The sequence below is a fragment of the Hippoglossus hippoglossus genome, chromosome 17 (genome assembly GCF_009819705.1).
Source record: "Hippoglossus hippoglossus isolate fHipHip1 chromosome 17, fHipHip1.pri, whole genome shotgun sequence".
Taxonomy (NCBI): domain Eukaryota; kingdom Metazoa; phylum Chordata; class Actinopteri; order Pleuronectiformes; family Pleuronectidae; genus Hippoglossus; species Hippoglossus hippoglossus.
The window spans coordinates 3,089,907-3,108,217 of record NC_047167.1 but is presented as its reverse complement, the minus strand read 5'-3'; the positions used below and the strand labels follow the sequence as shown (position 1 = coordinate 3,108,217).

The following is an 18,311-nucleotide window of genomic DNA, read 5'->3' as shown; positions in this document are numbered from 1 at the left end:
TAGAGTAAAAAAAAAGACTCAGTAAATAATAATAGTATGATGTATTGTCTTTTTCTGTAGCCATTTACCTGCAGTTGTAAATTTACACACACACACACACACACACACACACACACACAAACACACACTGGCACTGTGCCAAAACCTTGTGGGAAATCCACTTCTGTTTCAGGTTCTTTTGTTTTTGGTTTAAAGTTTGCATAGAAATTACCTTTTCCAACTTGCATGCAGTCTGCATACAAATCAGCCTCAGTGTCCAGGCCTTCTGGTGCTTTTCTCTAATCATTGTTCAGTGCTTCTGCAGTCAAAAGAAATCCTCGACACATTAAACAGGGGGGTGCAGTTTGTTGTTCTCCTCTCCTTGCCTATGCACTTAACACGTCTATTAACTTTCCTGTCCTAATTTAACTTCTGTCTGGTTTGTCCTTGAGACAGACAGGAATGAGTTAAACAGGGAATTATATATCTGTTCGAAAACACTCCCCTCACAGGAGGTGGAGTTTGGACCCAACAGTTTTTACTGGTTTGATTTATACAAAGCTCAGCTGCAAAACACCCACAAAACTTGCCCCATGCCCAGCCCTGCGGAACTTTAACCCTGGAAACTGATAACAGCTCTGTTTGTTGGCCGACCTTATCGACAGGTCTCTCTGTGAAAAGACAATGTGGTTTGGTGGCTTTAAGAGGTCAGCCTGTTATCTAACATCTCTGTTAGTAAGTAAAGCGGGCTGAGGAAGAGCTCGCGCATAGTTCCATTTGGGAGCAGAGCAGTCCCGGACAGTGCTTCGGACCTCTAATCCAGAGACCATCAAGAATCTCCTGAAGATCATTTAAAGGGCTTCACTCTTAAGTTGGACAGAAGCATCATGTTGAGTAAAGACCTTCCAGACATTGAGGTAAACTATTGAATGAATGTTTTATCTCTTTTCTCAGCAGGATTCTCCAGTTGTCTATGTCTTCATAAATATACCATGTATCCACAAATTCACAACAGATTTACAATAAAAAACACACATTTAGGCTTTTAATTATTTTTTTGTAATATTGACAGTGCACATCATAGTACTTGAAAGATGGGAATACAACATTTTTTATCCCTGACTGAAGGTCAAGGTCAGTCTTTTGTTATATTTACTTTGATGTTTAAAACACAAACACAAGTCTCCATGTGTTTTAATGAACCCTTTAACCCTTTGTGGCTGTGTTTGATGACAGAGTAACTCCTCTGACAGGGTTTTTATATTACTTTACAGCCTGGTAAAGAAGAAGTTTAAATCTGTGCACCTGCTGAAATACCACACCATTACAGAGTACTATAAATTAGGTGATAAGAAAATTCAAATCATCTTTACTAGTCCTCAAAGCATTTCTTTTACAAGTGCAAAGAGAGTTTGGGGATAAGCCTCCACTACTATGGACAAAACACTAATCCAAGGCTTCACATGGGGCCACTGTGCACATGAGTTAACCACTGATTCATCTGTATTCATGGGAAAGTAGAAAAGCACTGTTCTTCTACTTCTCATTTTACTTATCACAAGTTCTACTCAGACTGAGAAACGATTATGTAATGTCTACAGTGGCTTGATTTCAATTTTCTGAAGTTAGAATAAAAAAATAATCCCACTGTTATCCTGGTAACTTCGGCGTAGATTTTAGAATATAGGACAAGATGGTAAATGTCCCTTGTACGTTTGAAGGTCTTCTGCACAATTTAAGTTACCAACTACCAGTAGATGAAAGCAGGTGTTAGCGGCCACCAGCAAATGTTAGCGATATAACCTTAGTTGTCATCAAGAGTTTTGGCCTTGTAATCAAAGATAAAGGCTGAACTTGAGGGTACACTGAGGTAAAGATAAATCTGACTGGCTACTGGCTTGTATGGCAGTACAATGAAAGCCATGTGGCCCACTCAGTAGATCAGACATCCTTACCTCTATGCCTTTTTAAACTAAACACTGTCCCATTTTCGAACATAGGACAAGATGGAGAACATCCCTTGTATTTTCTACCATACTAATTAATGCCTACCACCAGTCTATGTTAGTGGATGTTAGTGACCACCAGCGGATGTTAGGGGCATATCTTCAGTTGTGTACCTTAGCGTCATCAGGTGTTTCTGCCTTTTAATCACAAGACACCCTCTTCTAAGGCAGGCCGACCACAGGTTGATCAGACCTGGGTGCTTGTCCCTAGTCTCTTGGGGCCCAGTTGGGATCTTTCCTCCTGATCCAGAGCCATTGGCTGCAGCGTTCTGCAGTCTGTGATGTTTCTTTTGTGGTCATGATTTTTTCCCCAGTCATTCTGGAATAGAAGGATATTTCACTCTCTGCCCTGGTACCATTCTTTTCTTTTAATGGAACATATCTCTTGTGGTTCAGCCAACTTCATCACTGAAATCCACACTGAAGCAATTTAGTGGACCTAAATACTGGGGAGATCACTGTGGAAATTAAAGGAAATACATCATATTTTATTTGTATAGCCCATATCCACAAATCACAATTTGTCACAATGGGCTTAACAAGGTGCGACATCCTCTGTTCTTAACCCTCAACAAGAGTAAGGAAAAACCCTACAAAAAAAAGAAACCTCAGAGAGAGCCACATGTGAGGGATCCCTCTCCCAGGAGGGACAGAAGTGCAATAGATGCAACGTGTAACTGAACACATCAACAAAATTACAATATTTACAACATTGATTAAAAGAAACAGTTTTTTACCTAATGGAAAAGTGTGTCAATGTTTATACATAAGACATTGTCTGATAGAGATCAAGGGAGCAGCTATGACAATTGAAATAGAGGAGTGATTGCCAATAATGGTAGAATATGTGAGTAGGCATATTGTATATCAAGCAGTCTTGTTGTAATCATAGTCCATGATCAGCCGCCACGATCCACAATTCACCATTACGATTCACGTTAGCTGCCACCATGATCACGATCTACGATCCACCATCATGATCCACGATGTGGCTGCAGTAGTGATCCTGGATCTGCAAACGATAAATCTCAAGGACTCCAGGGAAGAAGTCAGTAACATGTATTGATGAGACATTAATGTGACAAAGAGGGATAAGAAGAAAGAGAAGCTCCACGTGTCATGTGCCCCCCGACAAAAAAGGTGGTTTTACTCCTAAACGTACAGATGGTGTCTGCCTCCCGAACTGAAACTGGGAGATGAGTCCACAGGAGAGGAGCTTGATAGCTGAAAGCTCTGGCTCCTACTCTACTTTTAGAGAATTTAGGGATGACAAGTAAGCCTGAATTCTGGGAGCACAGTGCTCTAGTGGGTAGATATAGTACTATGAGCTCTTTAAGGTAAAAAACTGCTCTGTAGGCCTATTACATCACAAGAAACAATATACATTCCTCTACAAGTGAAAATAATAAAATGATTAAATGAGCTGCATGGATACAGTCAAATATATTAGCAACAAAGTGAATATTAAAAGGTCTTAAGGTTTATGCTCCTTAGCCTGGTTGGGCCGCACATTATATGGCTAGGTTTCAACAATACATCTTCCTGACAGCAGCTTTAACAACCAACACTGAGGAGTACAAGTGTTTTGTGAGACTTACAACTGATCATGCAAACTTACATTCCTTTACTATACTGATCTGTCTTGATAAATATGCTAGTCTGCCACTTTAACGTGTTGCAGCAATGAGGATTAAAAGGATAAAACGTCATGTTATGTTGACCTAATGTGGTCTAATGGTCTTTTGTAACAAGCCACGTGTTTTGTGCCATGTGTAAGAAGCTGTAGATCAGTACCGTACGGTCAGAGTGAAGGTATGCATGTGTAGAGATGTGGAAATAGTTTCAATGTTCAATGTTATGAAAGTCTGCATTAAAATCTTTATGTTATCTGTATGTTTAGAAAATAAGATTTTTTATATATAGAAAGAATTATAATAACCTGACAAAATATTATGCTATACCTCCATTATGTAATTTGAAACTATAAAGCTATAAGGCTGTTACATATTCATCCGACATGGTCACAAAACGTCAGTGCATCGACCCTGCAGCCCTAATCATTATCTTATCATTTTGACCCTAGCCAACCCTTCAAACAAGCAACCTTCCTAGAATGTTCCATGGTATCAGTGTTTTTGCCAGCAGATTCCCATGTTTCAAGACAGATGACAGCAGTGGCTCATGAGTAACAGGTGGAGAGCAATGTTTCAATGCAAAGTTTCCATTTATAATCCACAATTCTAAAACCTCAAGTTAGTAAAAAGGATACAATTTGTTTAACTAGATTTATGGAATTAACAAGACATTAGCAATGAACAGATCTTGACATAATGTTAGAGGTGTTTGTTATATATGTATATATTCCCAAATCCCAAATGGACATGCTCATTCAAATGAGGATATACGAAGATGGGGCATGTTCGACAGACACATAAACTTAACCTTCCTAAACGTGGACATCATGATGATTACAAACATTTTTGGAATCATAACAATGGAGGTCAATTTACAAGTGGGTTGTTTGTTTTGTTTTTGTTTTGAGAATCCGGCAAAGTTGTTTTTAAAAATGAGAAATGTATCGTTATCATAATAATATAGCTTTGCTATCCTGAAATAACAACATACTCAGCTAATGATCTTGTTACAACAGGATAAAAAAGAAAGTTGCAACCATGGCTGCTCTTGGCTTTCATAATGAAACGTTTTAGGTGGTATATGTTTTCTGGAGTAGTTGTTGATGGGGGCCTAAGAATCATGAGTTAAATTTCTGTCTATTTTTACTGATGTGTTGATCTATTTTACATAATTTCTTACAGAGCCTCCTGGCTCTGAATCCCAGGGTGAACACTCACGCTCACATCATGTCCACAGCAAACAAGAAGAAAGAAAAAAAACACTGGAAAAGAAACCCTGAGAGAAACTGTGACGTAAGATTTACCACACAAATGACAACAGACACACAACCAGAATTTGGTCGCATGATATAGTAAATAGCATTTTCTCTCCTTTTTACCCAGTTTCATCATTCTACATTACTGTCTTCATTGTTATTTTTCCTCCTCTCTTCTTTCTCTCAGTCTTGTGTGAAGTTGGAGAACAACTTTGATGATATCAAACACACAACACTGAGCGAGCGCGGAGCTCTACGAGAAGCACTAAGGTGAGAATGAATTATATTATTATTCGTGACACAATTGCACAATGTCAACTGCAAATTTTTATCTCAATGGAATTTCCACACAACCAGCTAGTATTCGCGTGATTGGTGTGAACGCAGTATAACAACATTATGAGCTCAAGATTTAAAGACATTTCCCAGTAGCAGCTGTACTTTGCATTATTCTTAGTTCGGTATCAGCAAATGTTACGGTATTAGCATGCCAACTAGCCAAACTAAGATGGTGAACATAGTAAACATTACACCTGTTAAACATAATCGTGTTTGCAAATGACGTTATTTAGCCTTTTTCAAGATGTTCTGTTCCTCTGCAGCCTCCTAAAATGTTTTAACATTGCTGTACTTCAATAATCATTTTTCAAACCCATGTTTTGGGATTTTTTTTTCACTTTGGTGATTTTTTCGGAAACATTTAAGCTCCTTTTAATCCTACTGCCATCTCTGCACACAAGTCACAGTCTATATGTTTTTGGTTCCTTGATGGTGAAAAAAGCTACCAAACACCATCAGAGCTTGGGCATCTCTTTCTATACTCACATTCCTCTGGAAGAGAACAGTTTCTCTACTAACACCTCTTACAATCGAACGTATCTAATCAGAACATACTGTGACTTCTTTACGTGATCTCCTATACTTTGTTTTATTGAAAAGGTACTACTTAGTTTAAGGTCTCCTACTGTACTGACGCTTTCCTGTTGTTACTTGTCTAAAGGTGCTTTGGATGTCTGCCAATTGAATGCATTATGCATTAATAGTTTTTGCTTCCTTTTCTGAATCGAAACAAGATTTTTTAATCCCAGCAACTTTGTTAAACTGTCCAATAAAAGTAAAATATGGCTTTTAGGTGTCTAAAATGTGTCGATGCTCCCTGTCAGAAGAGCTGCCCGACTAACCTGGACATCAAGTCATTCATTACAAGCATCTCTAATAAGGTAATCAAATACATTCATACACTGTTGCCTGCATGAATGATGCTTGCAAAAAGTAATCCAATAAAGAAAGAATAATAATGAACATGCTAATCGTGTGTGTGCGTGTGTGTGTGTGTGTGCGTGTGTGTGTGTGCGTGTGTGTGTGTGTGTGTGTGTGTGTGTGTGTGTGTGTGTGTGTGTGTGTGTGTGTGTGTGTGTGTGTGTGTACCAGAACTATTATGGCGCAGCTCGGGTCATCCTATCTGACAACCCCCTGGGTTTGACCTGTGGAATGGTTTGTCCCACATCAGATCTCTGTGTAGGAGGCTGTAACCTGTATGCATCTGAGGAAGGACCTATCAACATCGGGGGGTTACAGCAGTTTGCCACTGAGGTACAAAACATGTGATTAACTGTTTTGGGAATTTTACTTCTAAAATCATCACTGTGGTGTAGTTTATAACAACCAAACACTCAAATGACTCAGCTATTATCAGTTTCTGCCATTTGCAATTCGGTCATCATTATCTCAAATACCCATTTACTGTACAGTATGTGTATGTGATTATGTTTTTGACAACCAAATAAATATTACTCGGCATAATGCACACAATTACACAACTCTTACACTATCATCTACACATGTGTCTACACATCTGTCTCATCTACACATCGCACTTTTTTCTCTCGTTAATTATTTGCCCTTGGCTCACAGTTTTAGAATTATGTAGAACACATAATGTAAACTTTAAAGCAACACTATACAACTTTTTAACTTTAAATAGCAGCTTTGTTTCGTGCCAGTGCTGACCACAGTGGCCACTGTTAATTACATAGCCTCAAGTCAGCTATGACATGAATGCAGTGTATTAAAGAGATTGACAAGGGTATTACTTCAAATGTATCTGTGTCATTTTTTCCCAGGTGTTCAGTAAGATGGGCATCCCTCAGATTAGGAATCCTGATCTCCCACCGTCTGATGAGATGCCAGAGTCTTACCACAGCCCCATTGCTCTGATTGGCTGTGGCCCAGCATCAATCAGCTGTGCTACATTCCTGGCCCGTCTGGGATATGACAATATTACTATATTCGAGAGACAGAAATACATTGGAGGGCTGAGGTAAGGTATAATTATCTGTCTATGCTATATCTGAACAGATTATACTTAACACCAAATTATACAAAGCAGGGGTTAAGATAAAGCAAATTAACTACAATTAAAAAAAAAAAAAGAATCAACAATACTAAAATAATAGCAAATTAATTAGTGGATTAATTGGGGAGTGTTGAATCAAAGTGGGGTAACAGTAACTGAATCCTGGCCTGCAAGAAATAATCAATCCCAGTAATGAGAGAGACAGACAGACTTATTGTTTATGAGACGTTGCAGATTGGCCTTATGAATTTACATGGTAGAATATCAAGAAGATAGACATATAAAACATTAAAATGTTCAAAAATATATATATGCTCTTCCATGCAGCACAGCAGAAATCCCCCAGTTCCGACTTCCCTATGAGGTTGTTCAGTTTGAAGTAGATCTGATGCAAGATCTGGGAGTCAAGGTATGAAGTCACACACTGTTCAGATGCATATTTCTGAAATGATGTAGCAGTGTTCATGATGTTACATAAATAGTGAAATATATGATGCAATAGCTATTATCAAGTCCTCTGTTGGTTGTTTTTGGTTTTCACTTTTTTATATTTCTTGATTATTAATAGTCATAATGGCCTCAGTATATAAAGGAATACAAGCAGATAACAAACTAAAGATTTGATAGAAAAATAATTTATTAAAAATACTCCACATCTTCCATTTAACCTAGTGACCTTAAATGTTAAAGAATATTTAGATTGCTTATATTGTGATAAAATTAAAAAAAAATTATAACTGTAGAGACCCAACACTGTTTGTGTTAAATGTATTAAATATTAGCAATAAGACAGTATTACTGTCTCACGCTCACAGTTGTTAAAATGTGTGTGTGTATGTGTACAGGTGGTGTGTGAGAAGGGTCTCGGTGTGAACGGAATGACTCTGACGTCCCTGAAGGAGGAAGGATATAAAGCTGTCTTTATTGGCATTGGTGAGTGCCACTTGCAAAACTAGTTACAAAGTTGTAATGGACTATTTTAACTTTTAGACAGCTCCCCTCAACAATTACACTGTGTCTGTGACAAAAACAATTTTCTTCCAATATGTCGTTTTTTTGTGTGTCAGTGCATTTGTATACATCTGTGTATGGTTTTTTTTGTGTGTGTGACTTCAGGTCTCCCTCAGGCCAACAGAGCTGCAATCTTTCAGGATTTGACCATGGATCAAGGCTTCTTCACCTCCAAAGACTTTCTGCCCATGGTGGCTTTAGCAAGCAAGAAAGGTAAGTCAACTTGAAACAAAAAAATCCCTTAGAAAGCCAGTCAGGTAGGATGCTTTGACTCATATTACAATATTCAGTAATACTTGCAGGGACAGGAAATAAATCAGGTGCCAGCTGTGCAGTTCTGAATTGAACCAGTAAATGAAAAGATTTATAAATTATAAACAAATTATAAAATGGACTAAATAAAACAGTGAAAAGAACATGATGCAAAAAGTGTTATCAACAATACATTGGGCCAACACATTATGTAACATGGTCAAAAAGTGTTTTTTCTCCTCCTCTATAATCTGATCTAACTTTCTTCTTCTTTCTTCTAACTACTGCTACTACCTTCTTCTAGCACAGTTGATGATATTACCAGTCTCCATGTACACATATTGTAAAGCATAAATGCACCATTTAAACTTTTTTTCTCTAGAAATGAACATCATTATTATAATAATCAGATCATTAGTCACATTAACAACTAAATTATTCATATTCAGTTCTGGCTCTCACAGGTACTGTAGAACATACTCACTCACTCAGGCACACAATTCTTTTCTGGTGACATCACTCGAGCTATCTTACATAATTGGTATTACAGGAAATGGGTTGGTTGAAATGTACAGGAAGGGATACAGCCCCACCTTACTTCACATTCCTAGTTTAACTAAATTTCTAGATGCCTCTGCAATAATGATTGAGTCATTTGATCCCATTGACACAAAACCACAGAAAAATTATATATATCGTGTTTCACATCCAACTACACCAAATACATACAAAGGGTAAAGAGCATTTTTTATCTTCTGACTCATGGAAAAATTGGAAAAACAGCCTCTCAGAATCAGTTTGGAGCCCTCATGACTGTGTGTTTCTGTTTGTCTCTGCCTCTGTCTCCCTCTGTCTAGGTATGTGCCATTGTCGTACCTCTCTGCCGGAGTTAAGAGGCATAGTGATCGTTTTGGGGGCTGGAGACACTGCGTTTGACTGCGCCACCTCTGCTCTTCGCTGTGGAGCCAAGAGAGTGTACGTCTGCTTCAGGAAGGGATTCACCAACATCAGGGCTGTTCCTGAAGAGGTATGACTGTGGGATGGACAGATCCATAAACAGATGGATACATGGAGATTGCTAAATGTATGTGTTCTTTTTTTACTCCTGTCAGATGGAGCTGGCAAAGGAAGAGCAGTGTGAGTTCCTGCCCTTCCTCTCTCCTCGTGAGGTCGTCATGAAGAATGGACGGGTTGCCGGGTTACAGTTGTGTCGCACGGAGCAGAACGAGGAAGGTGATTGGCTGGAAGATGAGGACCAGGTTGTCAGGCTGAAGGCCGATTACATCATCAGTGCCTTTGGTTCCATGTTGAACGAGCGGCAAGGTAATGAACCAATCAGGTGACTAAGACACCAACTGATCAACAGTTGGCCTTTTTGATTAAATGTCCACGATAGTATATATTTTCATTGTTACATATGAGATACTGAGTCATTGAACTTTTAGTTTTGTTGAAGGTGTTTCCGACATGCTAACACATGTTAAACTAATCTGTGTTTGGACTGCTTAAAGTGACTGATGCCATGGCTCCTGTGAAGATGACCCGCTGGGGCACTCCAGAGGTCAACACAGACACCATGCAGACCAGTGAGCCCTGCGTGTTTGCGGGCGGAGACATCGCTGGTTTGGCAAACACCTCAGTGGAATCAGTGAACGATGGCAAACAGGCCTCATGGCACATTCACAGATACATACAGGTACTGTACCAGTGGAGATTTTCTCTTTGTCAAATATTTAAAATCCTTAAAGCTACAATATGCAAGTTCTGGAGATTAAGCATGAAACATGAGAGCAAACACTCCTCCCACCCTTCCCTCTTCCTGCTCAGTTACGCATCAACCTGCATCCTTGTCCCATCTCAGCTATAATGCAGGAATCAGGGCTGTCAGTTGATCATAGTGCCGCATTTCAGCCGCTATTTTGAGTTCGAAGCCTTGATGAGATAGGGGCTGTAGACCACTTCAATTCAGTTTTATTTGTATAGCACCAAAAAGCACAATATGCATTCATCAAGACCTTACAATAACATAGAGAAACCCAACAGTTCCCACAGCAAGCAAACATTTGACCACTATTTCAGTTCTGTCAGACTGGTTGTTAAAATAGAAATAATATGAGTGATATTTATAGGTATAATGATAACAGCAACAACAAGAATAATAATGGTAGAGAAAAACAGTTAGAGACATGTAGTAAAGTGATATTTAATACATGGGAGGCAGCGAGACAGAGAGAAAGAAGTTCTCAGTGCATGGTGGGAGTTCCCCCAGCAGCTGTGAGCCATGAGCCTTTGGCCTTTTTTGATTGATACGTGACATTTGACTGTGGCTCAACAGGTAGAGTAGATTGTTCACTAATCAGAGAGTCAGTGGGAGAGAGAGAGACCTGTGGTGTTAAGTCCTTTGAGATGTCATTAAGATTTGAGAAGTGCTATATAAATGCAGTCCATTGACCATTTAATATTGCACTTGGGTATGTTTACATGTTGATTACATGTTGTAAACATACCCACTATGACTTTTAAGACATGAGTGCAATTTTGTTCAGTAGTTGGTTTTTATGACTGAGATGCATCATAGGAGGACGTGAATGCATCACACAAAGAGCAGATGGATTGTGTTCTTGTAAACTCTGAGTAGTACGTTCATGAATAATGGGATGTGACATCACACCTAAATAGATAAAATGTAATATTAGTTATTTAAAAATCTGCCCTCCACTCCCTTCCTCCTGTAGTCCCAGCATGGACAGACGGTGGACCCAGTCCCAAAGCTGCCATTGTTCTACAGTGGTATAGATGAGGTGGACATCAGTGTAGAGGTTTGTGGAATAAAGTTTCCCAACCCATTTGGCCTGGCCTCCGCTCCTCCCACCACCAGCACGGCCATGATCAGAAGAGCTTTTGAACAAGGATGGGGCTTCGCTCTGACCAAGACTTTTGGACTGGACAAGGTAGAGATACACTACAATCACATGGTTTGGAAGTGCACAAAAATGTTATGTTTGGTTGTTGTTTTTTTTAACCAGAAATAGATTTTTATGAAAGACCCTATAGGAGATTTTTTTAGATGTTTCTATCACCATTAGCAAAAGAACATGGGTCATCCCTCCATTATGCTCAATATCAGTTTACCCACTGTAGGTATTTTAAAGAGGCCTGTAAATGCTTGTCAAAGAGCATTTTACATCATCGTACTTAACCCATTTCTCTGCAGGACCTGGTGACCAACGTGTCTCCTCGTATCGTGCGTGGCACCACCTCAGGTCATTTGTACGGACCAGGCCAGGGCTCCTTCCTCAACATTGAGCTCATCAGTGAGAAGACAGCAGCCTACTGGTGTCAGTCAGTGGCTGAGCTGAAGAGGGACTTCCCCAACAATGTCAGTCACATCACATTTGCTGCTGTTGCCTGGGAGGTGGTGAGCATTTGTAAAATGAATCTCTCCCCGTCTCTCTATCAGGTGGTGATCTCCAGTATAATGTGCAGTTACAACAAGGAAGACTGGACAGAGATAACTAAGATGGCAGTGGTGAGACCAACCACTATCCGATAATATAATGTCACTCATAGAGCACACAGGGTATAATTATGGTATAATTACACAGTGCATCAAATGTTTCAAGTGTGTAGTTAGTAGAAAAAAGAAAAAAAAAGATATATTTTATGTTTAGGATTCAGGAGCAGATGCACTGGAGCTGAATCTGTCCTGTCCTCATGGGATGGGAGAGAGAGGGATGGGACTGGCCTGTGGACAGGTGCGGGCATGCACACACACACACACACACACACACACACACACACACACACACACACACACACACACACACACACACACACACACACACACACACACACACACACACACACACACACACACACACACACACACACACATGCACATACACTTACAGATTTACAGCCTGTGTTTTGATATGTGTGTTTGTCATTAGGACCCGGTGCTTGTGCGTAACATCTGTCGCTGGGTGCGTGAAGCCTCTCCCATTCCGTTCTTTGCCAAACTGACACCAAACGTGACTAACATTGTTGACATTGCCAAAGCTGCTCATGAAGGTAAACACACCTCACCACACTCACAAGCTTCTGTTTCTTCCCTCTATGTCATTTCTGCTACTTCTTTTATTGCATATTAAATCATTTCAACAATATAGGTATGTAAAGAGAGTCTAGCACACATGTTGACTGTTGTTACTGTTGTGTCGTTTCATAGGCGGAGCAGATGGAGTCACTGCCACCAACACAGTGTCAGGTATGATGGGACTGAAGGCAGATGGCTCGCCTTGGCCAGGTGTTGGAGTGGGAAAACGCACCACGTATGGAGGCGTGTCGGGTAAAGACACACAAAAAAACACAATCATACATACAATCCCTTGAAATTGTTATTGTTATTCATCACTACTGTGAAGGGTACACATCTTTGTAGAGCACTGCCAATAAACCTACAGGAAGACTGGAAAAGGAAAGAGTAAATAGGGAATTATCAAAATGAAAGCAGAGTTTAAGATGTCTTGACCTTTACTCCATAATGTGGGTTGAGCTTGTAAATCTCCCTTATTGAGCATCTTTCATCAGAGCCTCTCTGCCTGGTAAACAGCCATGTTTACAATCTTGTAACACAGGCTTTCTGTTACACATGTGTGGTCATGCAGAGAATAACCAAATCTATCCTCAAGGCTCAGTCCAGAGCCACAGAATATAATATAAAAACCCTCTTTATGTGTTTACAGATACAGTTTTAAGCCCTATGTGACAAACTGTGATTTGTGTATATGGGCTATACAAATACAATTTTATTGATTGATTGACAGTTGATGTATAGTGACACCTGTACCTATGGATTTATGACAAGTAAATACACAGTACACACTACAGACCCACACCTTCACTTAGTGGCTGCAGGTTAAAAGCACCATGAAGGAGAAGTTTCTGATTGTTTTACCATGTAGTGATTGAAGATAACTTTGACTCAAACTTGAAATAGTGACCCATTAAATTAATGTCCATGACATGAAAAGAAACCAATACTGTCTTTCAGATTATCCTGACACATGATATTCATACTGCATCATGGGTGATTCTCCCAAACATTGAGCACTTTTCATATTGTGTGCAGGAAACGCCATCAGACCCATTGCTCTCAGAGCGGTATCAGCGATCGCCAGAGCAATTCCTGGTTTCCCTGTTTTGGCCACTGGTGGCATTGACTCAGCAGAGACTGGACTACAGTTTCTCCATGCTGGAGCATCAGTGTTACAGGTGATACTTACATCACTGTTACTGCTTTGATGATACAGTGCAGGGAGCATCAATATGAGGCAGTTTGTTAAGTAAAGCAAAATATCTTGATATACAGAGAGCTAATATTGTTTGTCTGTTTTACAATATTTGAATTCAATGTGTTAAGTATTGTTATTTAAGCCATCTCATTCATTATGTATTAATCCTGACAGCTGTCTTTATATTTGTTACATTTTTTTGTCCTTGGCAATTTGTATAAGTTACTATATCTAAATTCAAAGGGAACCATATTCCTGATTTAGAATATCCAATAATTATGACAATGAAGTAGTGGCCATGCTGTGGTGGACATGAAAAATTGTATATTTTTTAAGTTCTGCAAAACAGCACTCTTGCTTAGAAGTAACACATAGGTTTATTGGAGCAGTTACAATAATAGAAGCAACAAGCTGCAGTCCTCAAAAAAATACAAATGGCTAAATATGTATTTACAACATTACAATGACTTTCATAAAAATAAAATCCACTCGTGTGTGTTTCTTGTTAACACATTTCTGTCTCCCTGTGTCTCATTATAACAGGTGTGCAGCGCAGTTCAGAACCAGGATTTCACAGTTATTGAGGATTACTGCGTAGGTATGTAACTATGTATACTATATTTCATTCTTGGTGAAAAAACATGAAGCTAGCCCAATATATTTAACCCAAAAGCGAAAAATTACCAAAAATGTTTTTTTTAAAAAATGTATTGTTAGAAGTAAAGCTACTCACTCTTCTCAGAGCTTTTATAACATTTTCCTCATACCCAGGTCTGAAGATGTATACACACACTGAGTGCCCTCAATCCTCCTGAACTAACCACCAACCTGAAAATGTTCTGGTGTATGTGTGAGATATGTTCGGGATATGATGATGACAACACTGTAATTGTATGAATCCAGGTCTGAAGGCCTTGTTGTACCTCAAGAGCATGGAGCTGAAGGACTGGGACGGTCAGTCCCCTCCAACAGAGAGACACCAGAAAGGAAAACCAGTTCCCAGACTAGAAGACCTGGTTGGACAGGTATCGCTATTTACTATCGCTAATATTATTATTTTATTTGAATCACAACTGTACAGAAGTATGTAATTGGTTGTTTGGTCCTGAATATGCCTGCAAGAAGAGACACCGCTCATCTATTTAGTTTAAATCTAATTTGTCTAAACAGTTGATTGTTGCGTGTTTGTTTGTGTGTTTGTGTGTATAGAGCCTCCCCAGCTTTGGTCCATACCTCCAGCAGAAGAACAAAGCCCTTGCTGACTACAAGAAACAGCTCAGAGACCCTGTTAAAACTGATGTCACGGAAACCCACGTCCCTCGGGTTGACTCGCCCAAAAGACCCATCCCTGCTGTCAAGGTGACTTTGGCTTTTTTGAAGCTAATGTACTTATATGATTCTTGCTGTTCTGGGTTTTTACCCTCATGGTTGAATGCACTTATTGGAAGCGTCAGCTCAATGATATGTAATGTAATGTAAAAGGTCCAACATGCACACATACATACAAACACACAGACATACACATTCATCATATTAATCTAAATGCTTTGTTCTGTGAAATATGTTTCTAAGCGGGTAAACGTCTGTGCTTTGTGTTTGCTGTGTATGTGTGTGTGGGCTTGTGTGTGGTAATGGCTGTGTTTGTAGGATGTGATAGCCAGAGCGTTGCGGTACATTGGAGCATACCAGGACCTTGACAACACAGAGCAGGTACGACTGTTTTTATCTCACATATTATGGCTTCCTTATGTTCTTAGGATTAAAAAGGTGCATCTGAAGTGAGTTTGTCGCCATTAAAATTAACTGAAGGGATAAATTAGTATTCTTACATTCTTGATATCTCAACAACCAAAACTGACTTCTCATGATCATAAGATAGAAATGTGTGAGCTTCCGATGTACAGTAGTAATCATCTTTAGCATAGACCATCTACAAAGATGGACATTTATAAAGATGGACAACATGATAGCTCCCAAATCACAAATCATCTTGGTGTTAGTACATGTTGAATAAATCATTTTCAAATATTAAGTAGTTATTGTCACACTGGTGTATGTTCAAGTGTTTTGTTATAATTAGCGATGAGATGCTTTAGAAAACAGGGTGACACGTCATGATTGACAACTGAGACTGACTTGTGATTTGTTGAGCACATGTATCGGCAGGATCTCAACACCACACCTTCACTGTGCAGACTCTGGCTCCAAATTATGGCATCAGTATAAGATGGCAGCACCTGTATCTGGAATATTTTGGCTTCATTATTGTACAGTGGGAGAAAGTGGAGACACGTCGTCCACCTTTAGTTATTGATCTGTCGTCCCCACAGTAAAGGCAGCCTCTACCAGAGATAGGTTTGTCTAATATATGGTTGCAATATAAGTTGGTTGTGTTAAAACTGACACAATGGTTTTTTAAGCATCTTTTACATTTACACTCAAATATTTGTGTGAACCAGAACATTTTATGCTCACACAGTGCAGATCCATTGGCCGGCCATGAAGTGTAACTTTTAAATAAAGTTTATTTTAACGAGATGACCACAGTGTGAACAATTTTAGAAAAGACAGAAAGGCAGCACAACCTTATTTTGTCTTTGTGATGCAGACACACTAACGTTCAGTTTTATATCAGAGCACAGTGTTAAGGCTACAGTTTTAGTCACAATATGTAGAATACTTCTCCAGTAATACGAATAGAAGCTCTCTATATTGTGGAAGAAATATTGTCTTATAAAAATTATTAGAGACTTCTGTATCTAAATGTTACCGTATGGTTGGTTAGAGACATGGAGTAGTAAATATATATATTTATATAAGAGATAATAATAATGAATGTAAACTGATCCTAACCCTGACCCTCACCTGTATTCTCAGGTCCAGGCTCTGATAGATGAAGAGATGTGTATCAACTGTGGTAAATGTTACATGACCTGCAATGACTCTGGATACCAGGTATGTGTGTCTGCCTGTCACATGAGGATTGTTGTATCTTTCCTTCAGCATGTTTAAGACTGCTTAATTCCTGTAATACCCATTTTCTCCCATGCAGGCCATAACATTTGATCCAGATACCCACCTTCCATTTGTGAATGACAGCTGTACGGGCTGCACTCTGTGCCTCAGCGTCTGTCCAATCATAGACTGCATCAAGATGGTTACCAGGACAACACCCTATCAACCTAAGAGAGGCGTACCCATTAGTACCATCTAAGACAAACCAAAACTTTATATTTAACAATGGAGATCAGACATTTCCAATGTTGGGTTTTATGGATAAGTAATTTTCAGTTTGAGACATTGTTTCCTGTTAATCTAATTTATCATTTGGGTGATGTAAAGTGATAGAAAAATGACGTCCAATATGAGTATCATCTTGACAGAGAGAGAGAGAGAGAGAGAGAGAGAGAGAGAGAGAGAGAGAGAGAGAGAATTTTAATAGTTCTAGCTATGTAGAAAGAGGCAAACAACATTTTTGAGTTAAATAGTCATCATAAAGGCCTCAAAATTATTTTTTCTATAATTTAACTGTAGTTCTGATTTAGATTACTTCATCAATTGTAATTCCCTCTTTGTTGGTATCCTTCTTTTCTTTGTGTTTGTTGTGATTTCAAACGAAATTAACTTCTACTGTATATGAAGTGTATTGATGTATTGATGAAATGCATCTTTAATACATTATAGTCTGTGATATAAATAAAGGTTTTCTGATGCAGCAAACCATCTGTACAGAGGAACACAAGCCAATATGATTCTTCTAGAAATCAGACACAAACAGGACCAGGAGTTCAATGGGGGACATGTCTCAGGTTTTATTCAATCATAAGACAACCAACACATAGTACACTTTTCAACAATTCAATTCAACAGAAAAATAGACAGATATCATATCAGTAATCATAGAAAACTTCAATACCACTCAGCGTACAGAGTACTGTCAAGGCCCAACAGTCCCTTACATGAAGATAAAATAGTACCCAAAATTATACGGACCATGTGTGATAAAGGGGTTGGAGGATTGGCAGTACCTTAATCTAAGTTTAGTAAACAAGTAATTTGGACACAGGAGGCCAAATCTACAACCTAATCACACGTCAACACATCAAACCTCTGAACACAAATAACAGAAGCATAACATGCAATCATTAACTGACTGAATGGAGTTACAATGGACCTTTTCTAATTATCACCTGTACAAAGGAGAGGGAGTTCTGATTACTACAATATGCAAAAGAAACAACAAAAATATAACAATGCAATCAAAGGTCAGAAAAGACCCCACAACCAAAGGTCCCCATGAGGGTTCCAGAGGGGAAGCGCCTGTTCTTCTTCTTCCTACTCCTCTTAAACCATCTCGCTCATTTACCAATGTTATTAATATTCAGGACTTAACATTTCAACAGATGTAAACCACAAAAAACATTGAGCGGACTGCTTGTGCTGCTAAAGCAAAGAACTACAGTTAAATTATAGAAAAAATAATTTTGAGGCCTTTATGATGACTATTTAACTCAAAAATGTTG

The 18,311-nt window shown here is 39.0% G+C and overlaps 1 protein-coding gene across 1 annotated transcript; it reads left to right on the top strand.

The window, feature by feature from the left end:
• Positions 1-590: 590 nt before the first annotated feature.
• On the top strand, positions 591-17,344 carry dpydb (dihydropyrimidine dehydrogenase b). The gene is made up of 25 exons (XM_034613003.1): positions 591-896; positions 4,802-4,912; positions 5,063-5,145; positions 6,008-6,095; positions 6,307-6,468; positions 6,999-7,195; positions 7,559-7,640; positions 8,077-8,164; positions 8,348-8,455; positions 9,352-9,521; positions 9,607-9,817; positions 10,006-10,190; positions 11,230-11,445; positions 11,709-11,873; positions 11,955-12,023; positions 12,166-12,249; positions 12,445-12,565; positions 12,723-12,842; positions 13,626-13,768; positions 14,332-14,386; positions 14,692-14,813; positions 14,998-15,147; positions 15,436-15,498; positions 16,666-16,743; positions 16,841-17,344. The coding sequence occupies exons 1-25, from the start codon at positions 867-869 to the stop codon at positions 17,000-17,002; spliced, it is 3,063 nt and encodes a 1,020-aa protein (XP_034468894.1). The 5' UTR covers positions 591-866; the 3' UTR covers positions 17,003-17,344.
• The last annotated feature ends 967 nt before the right edge of the window (positions 17,345-18,311 follow it).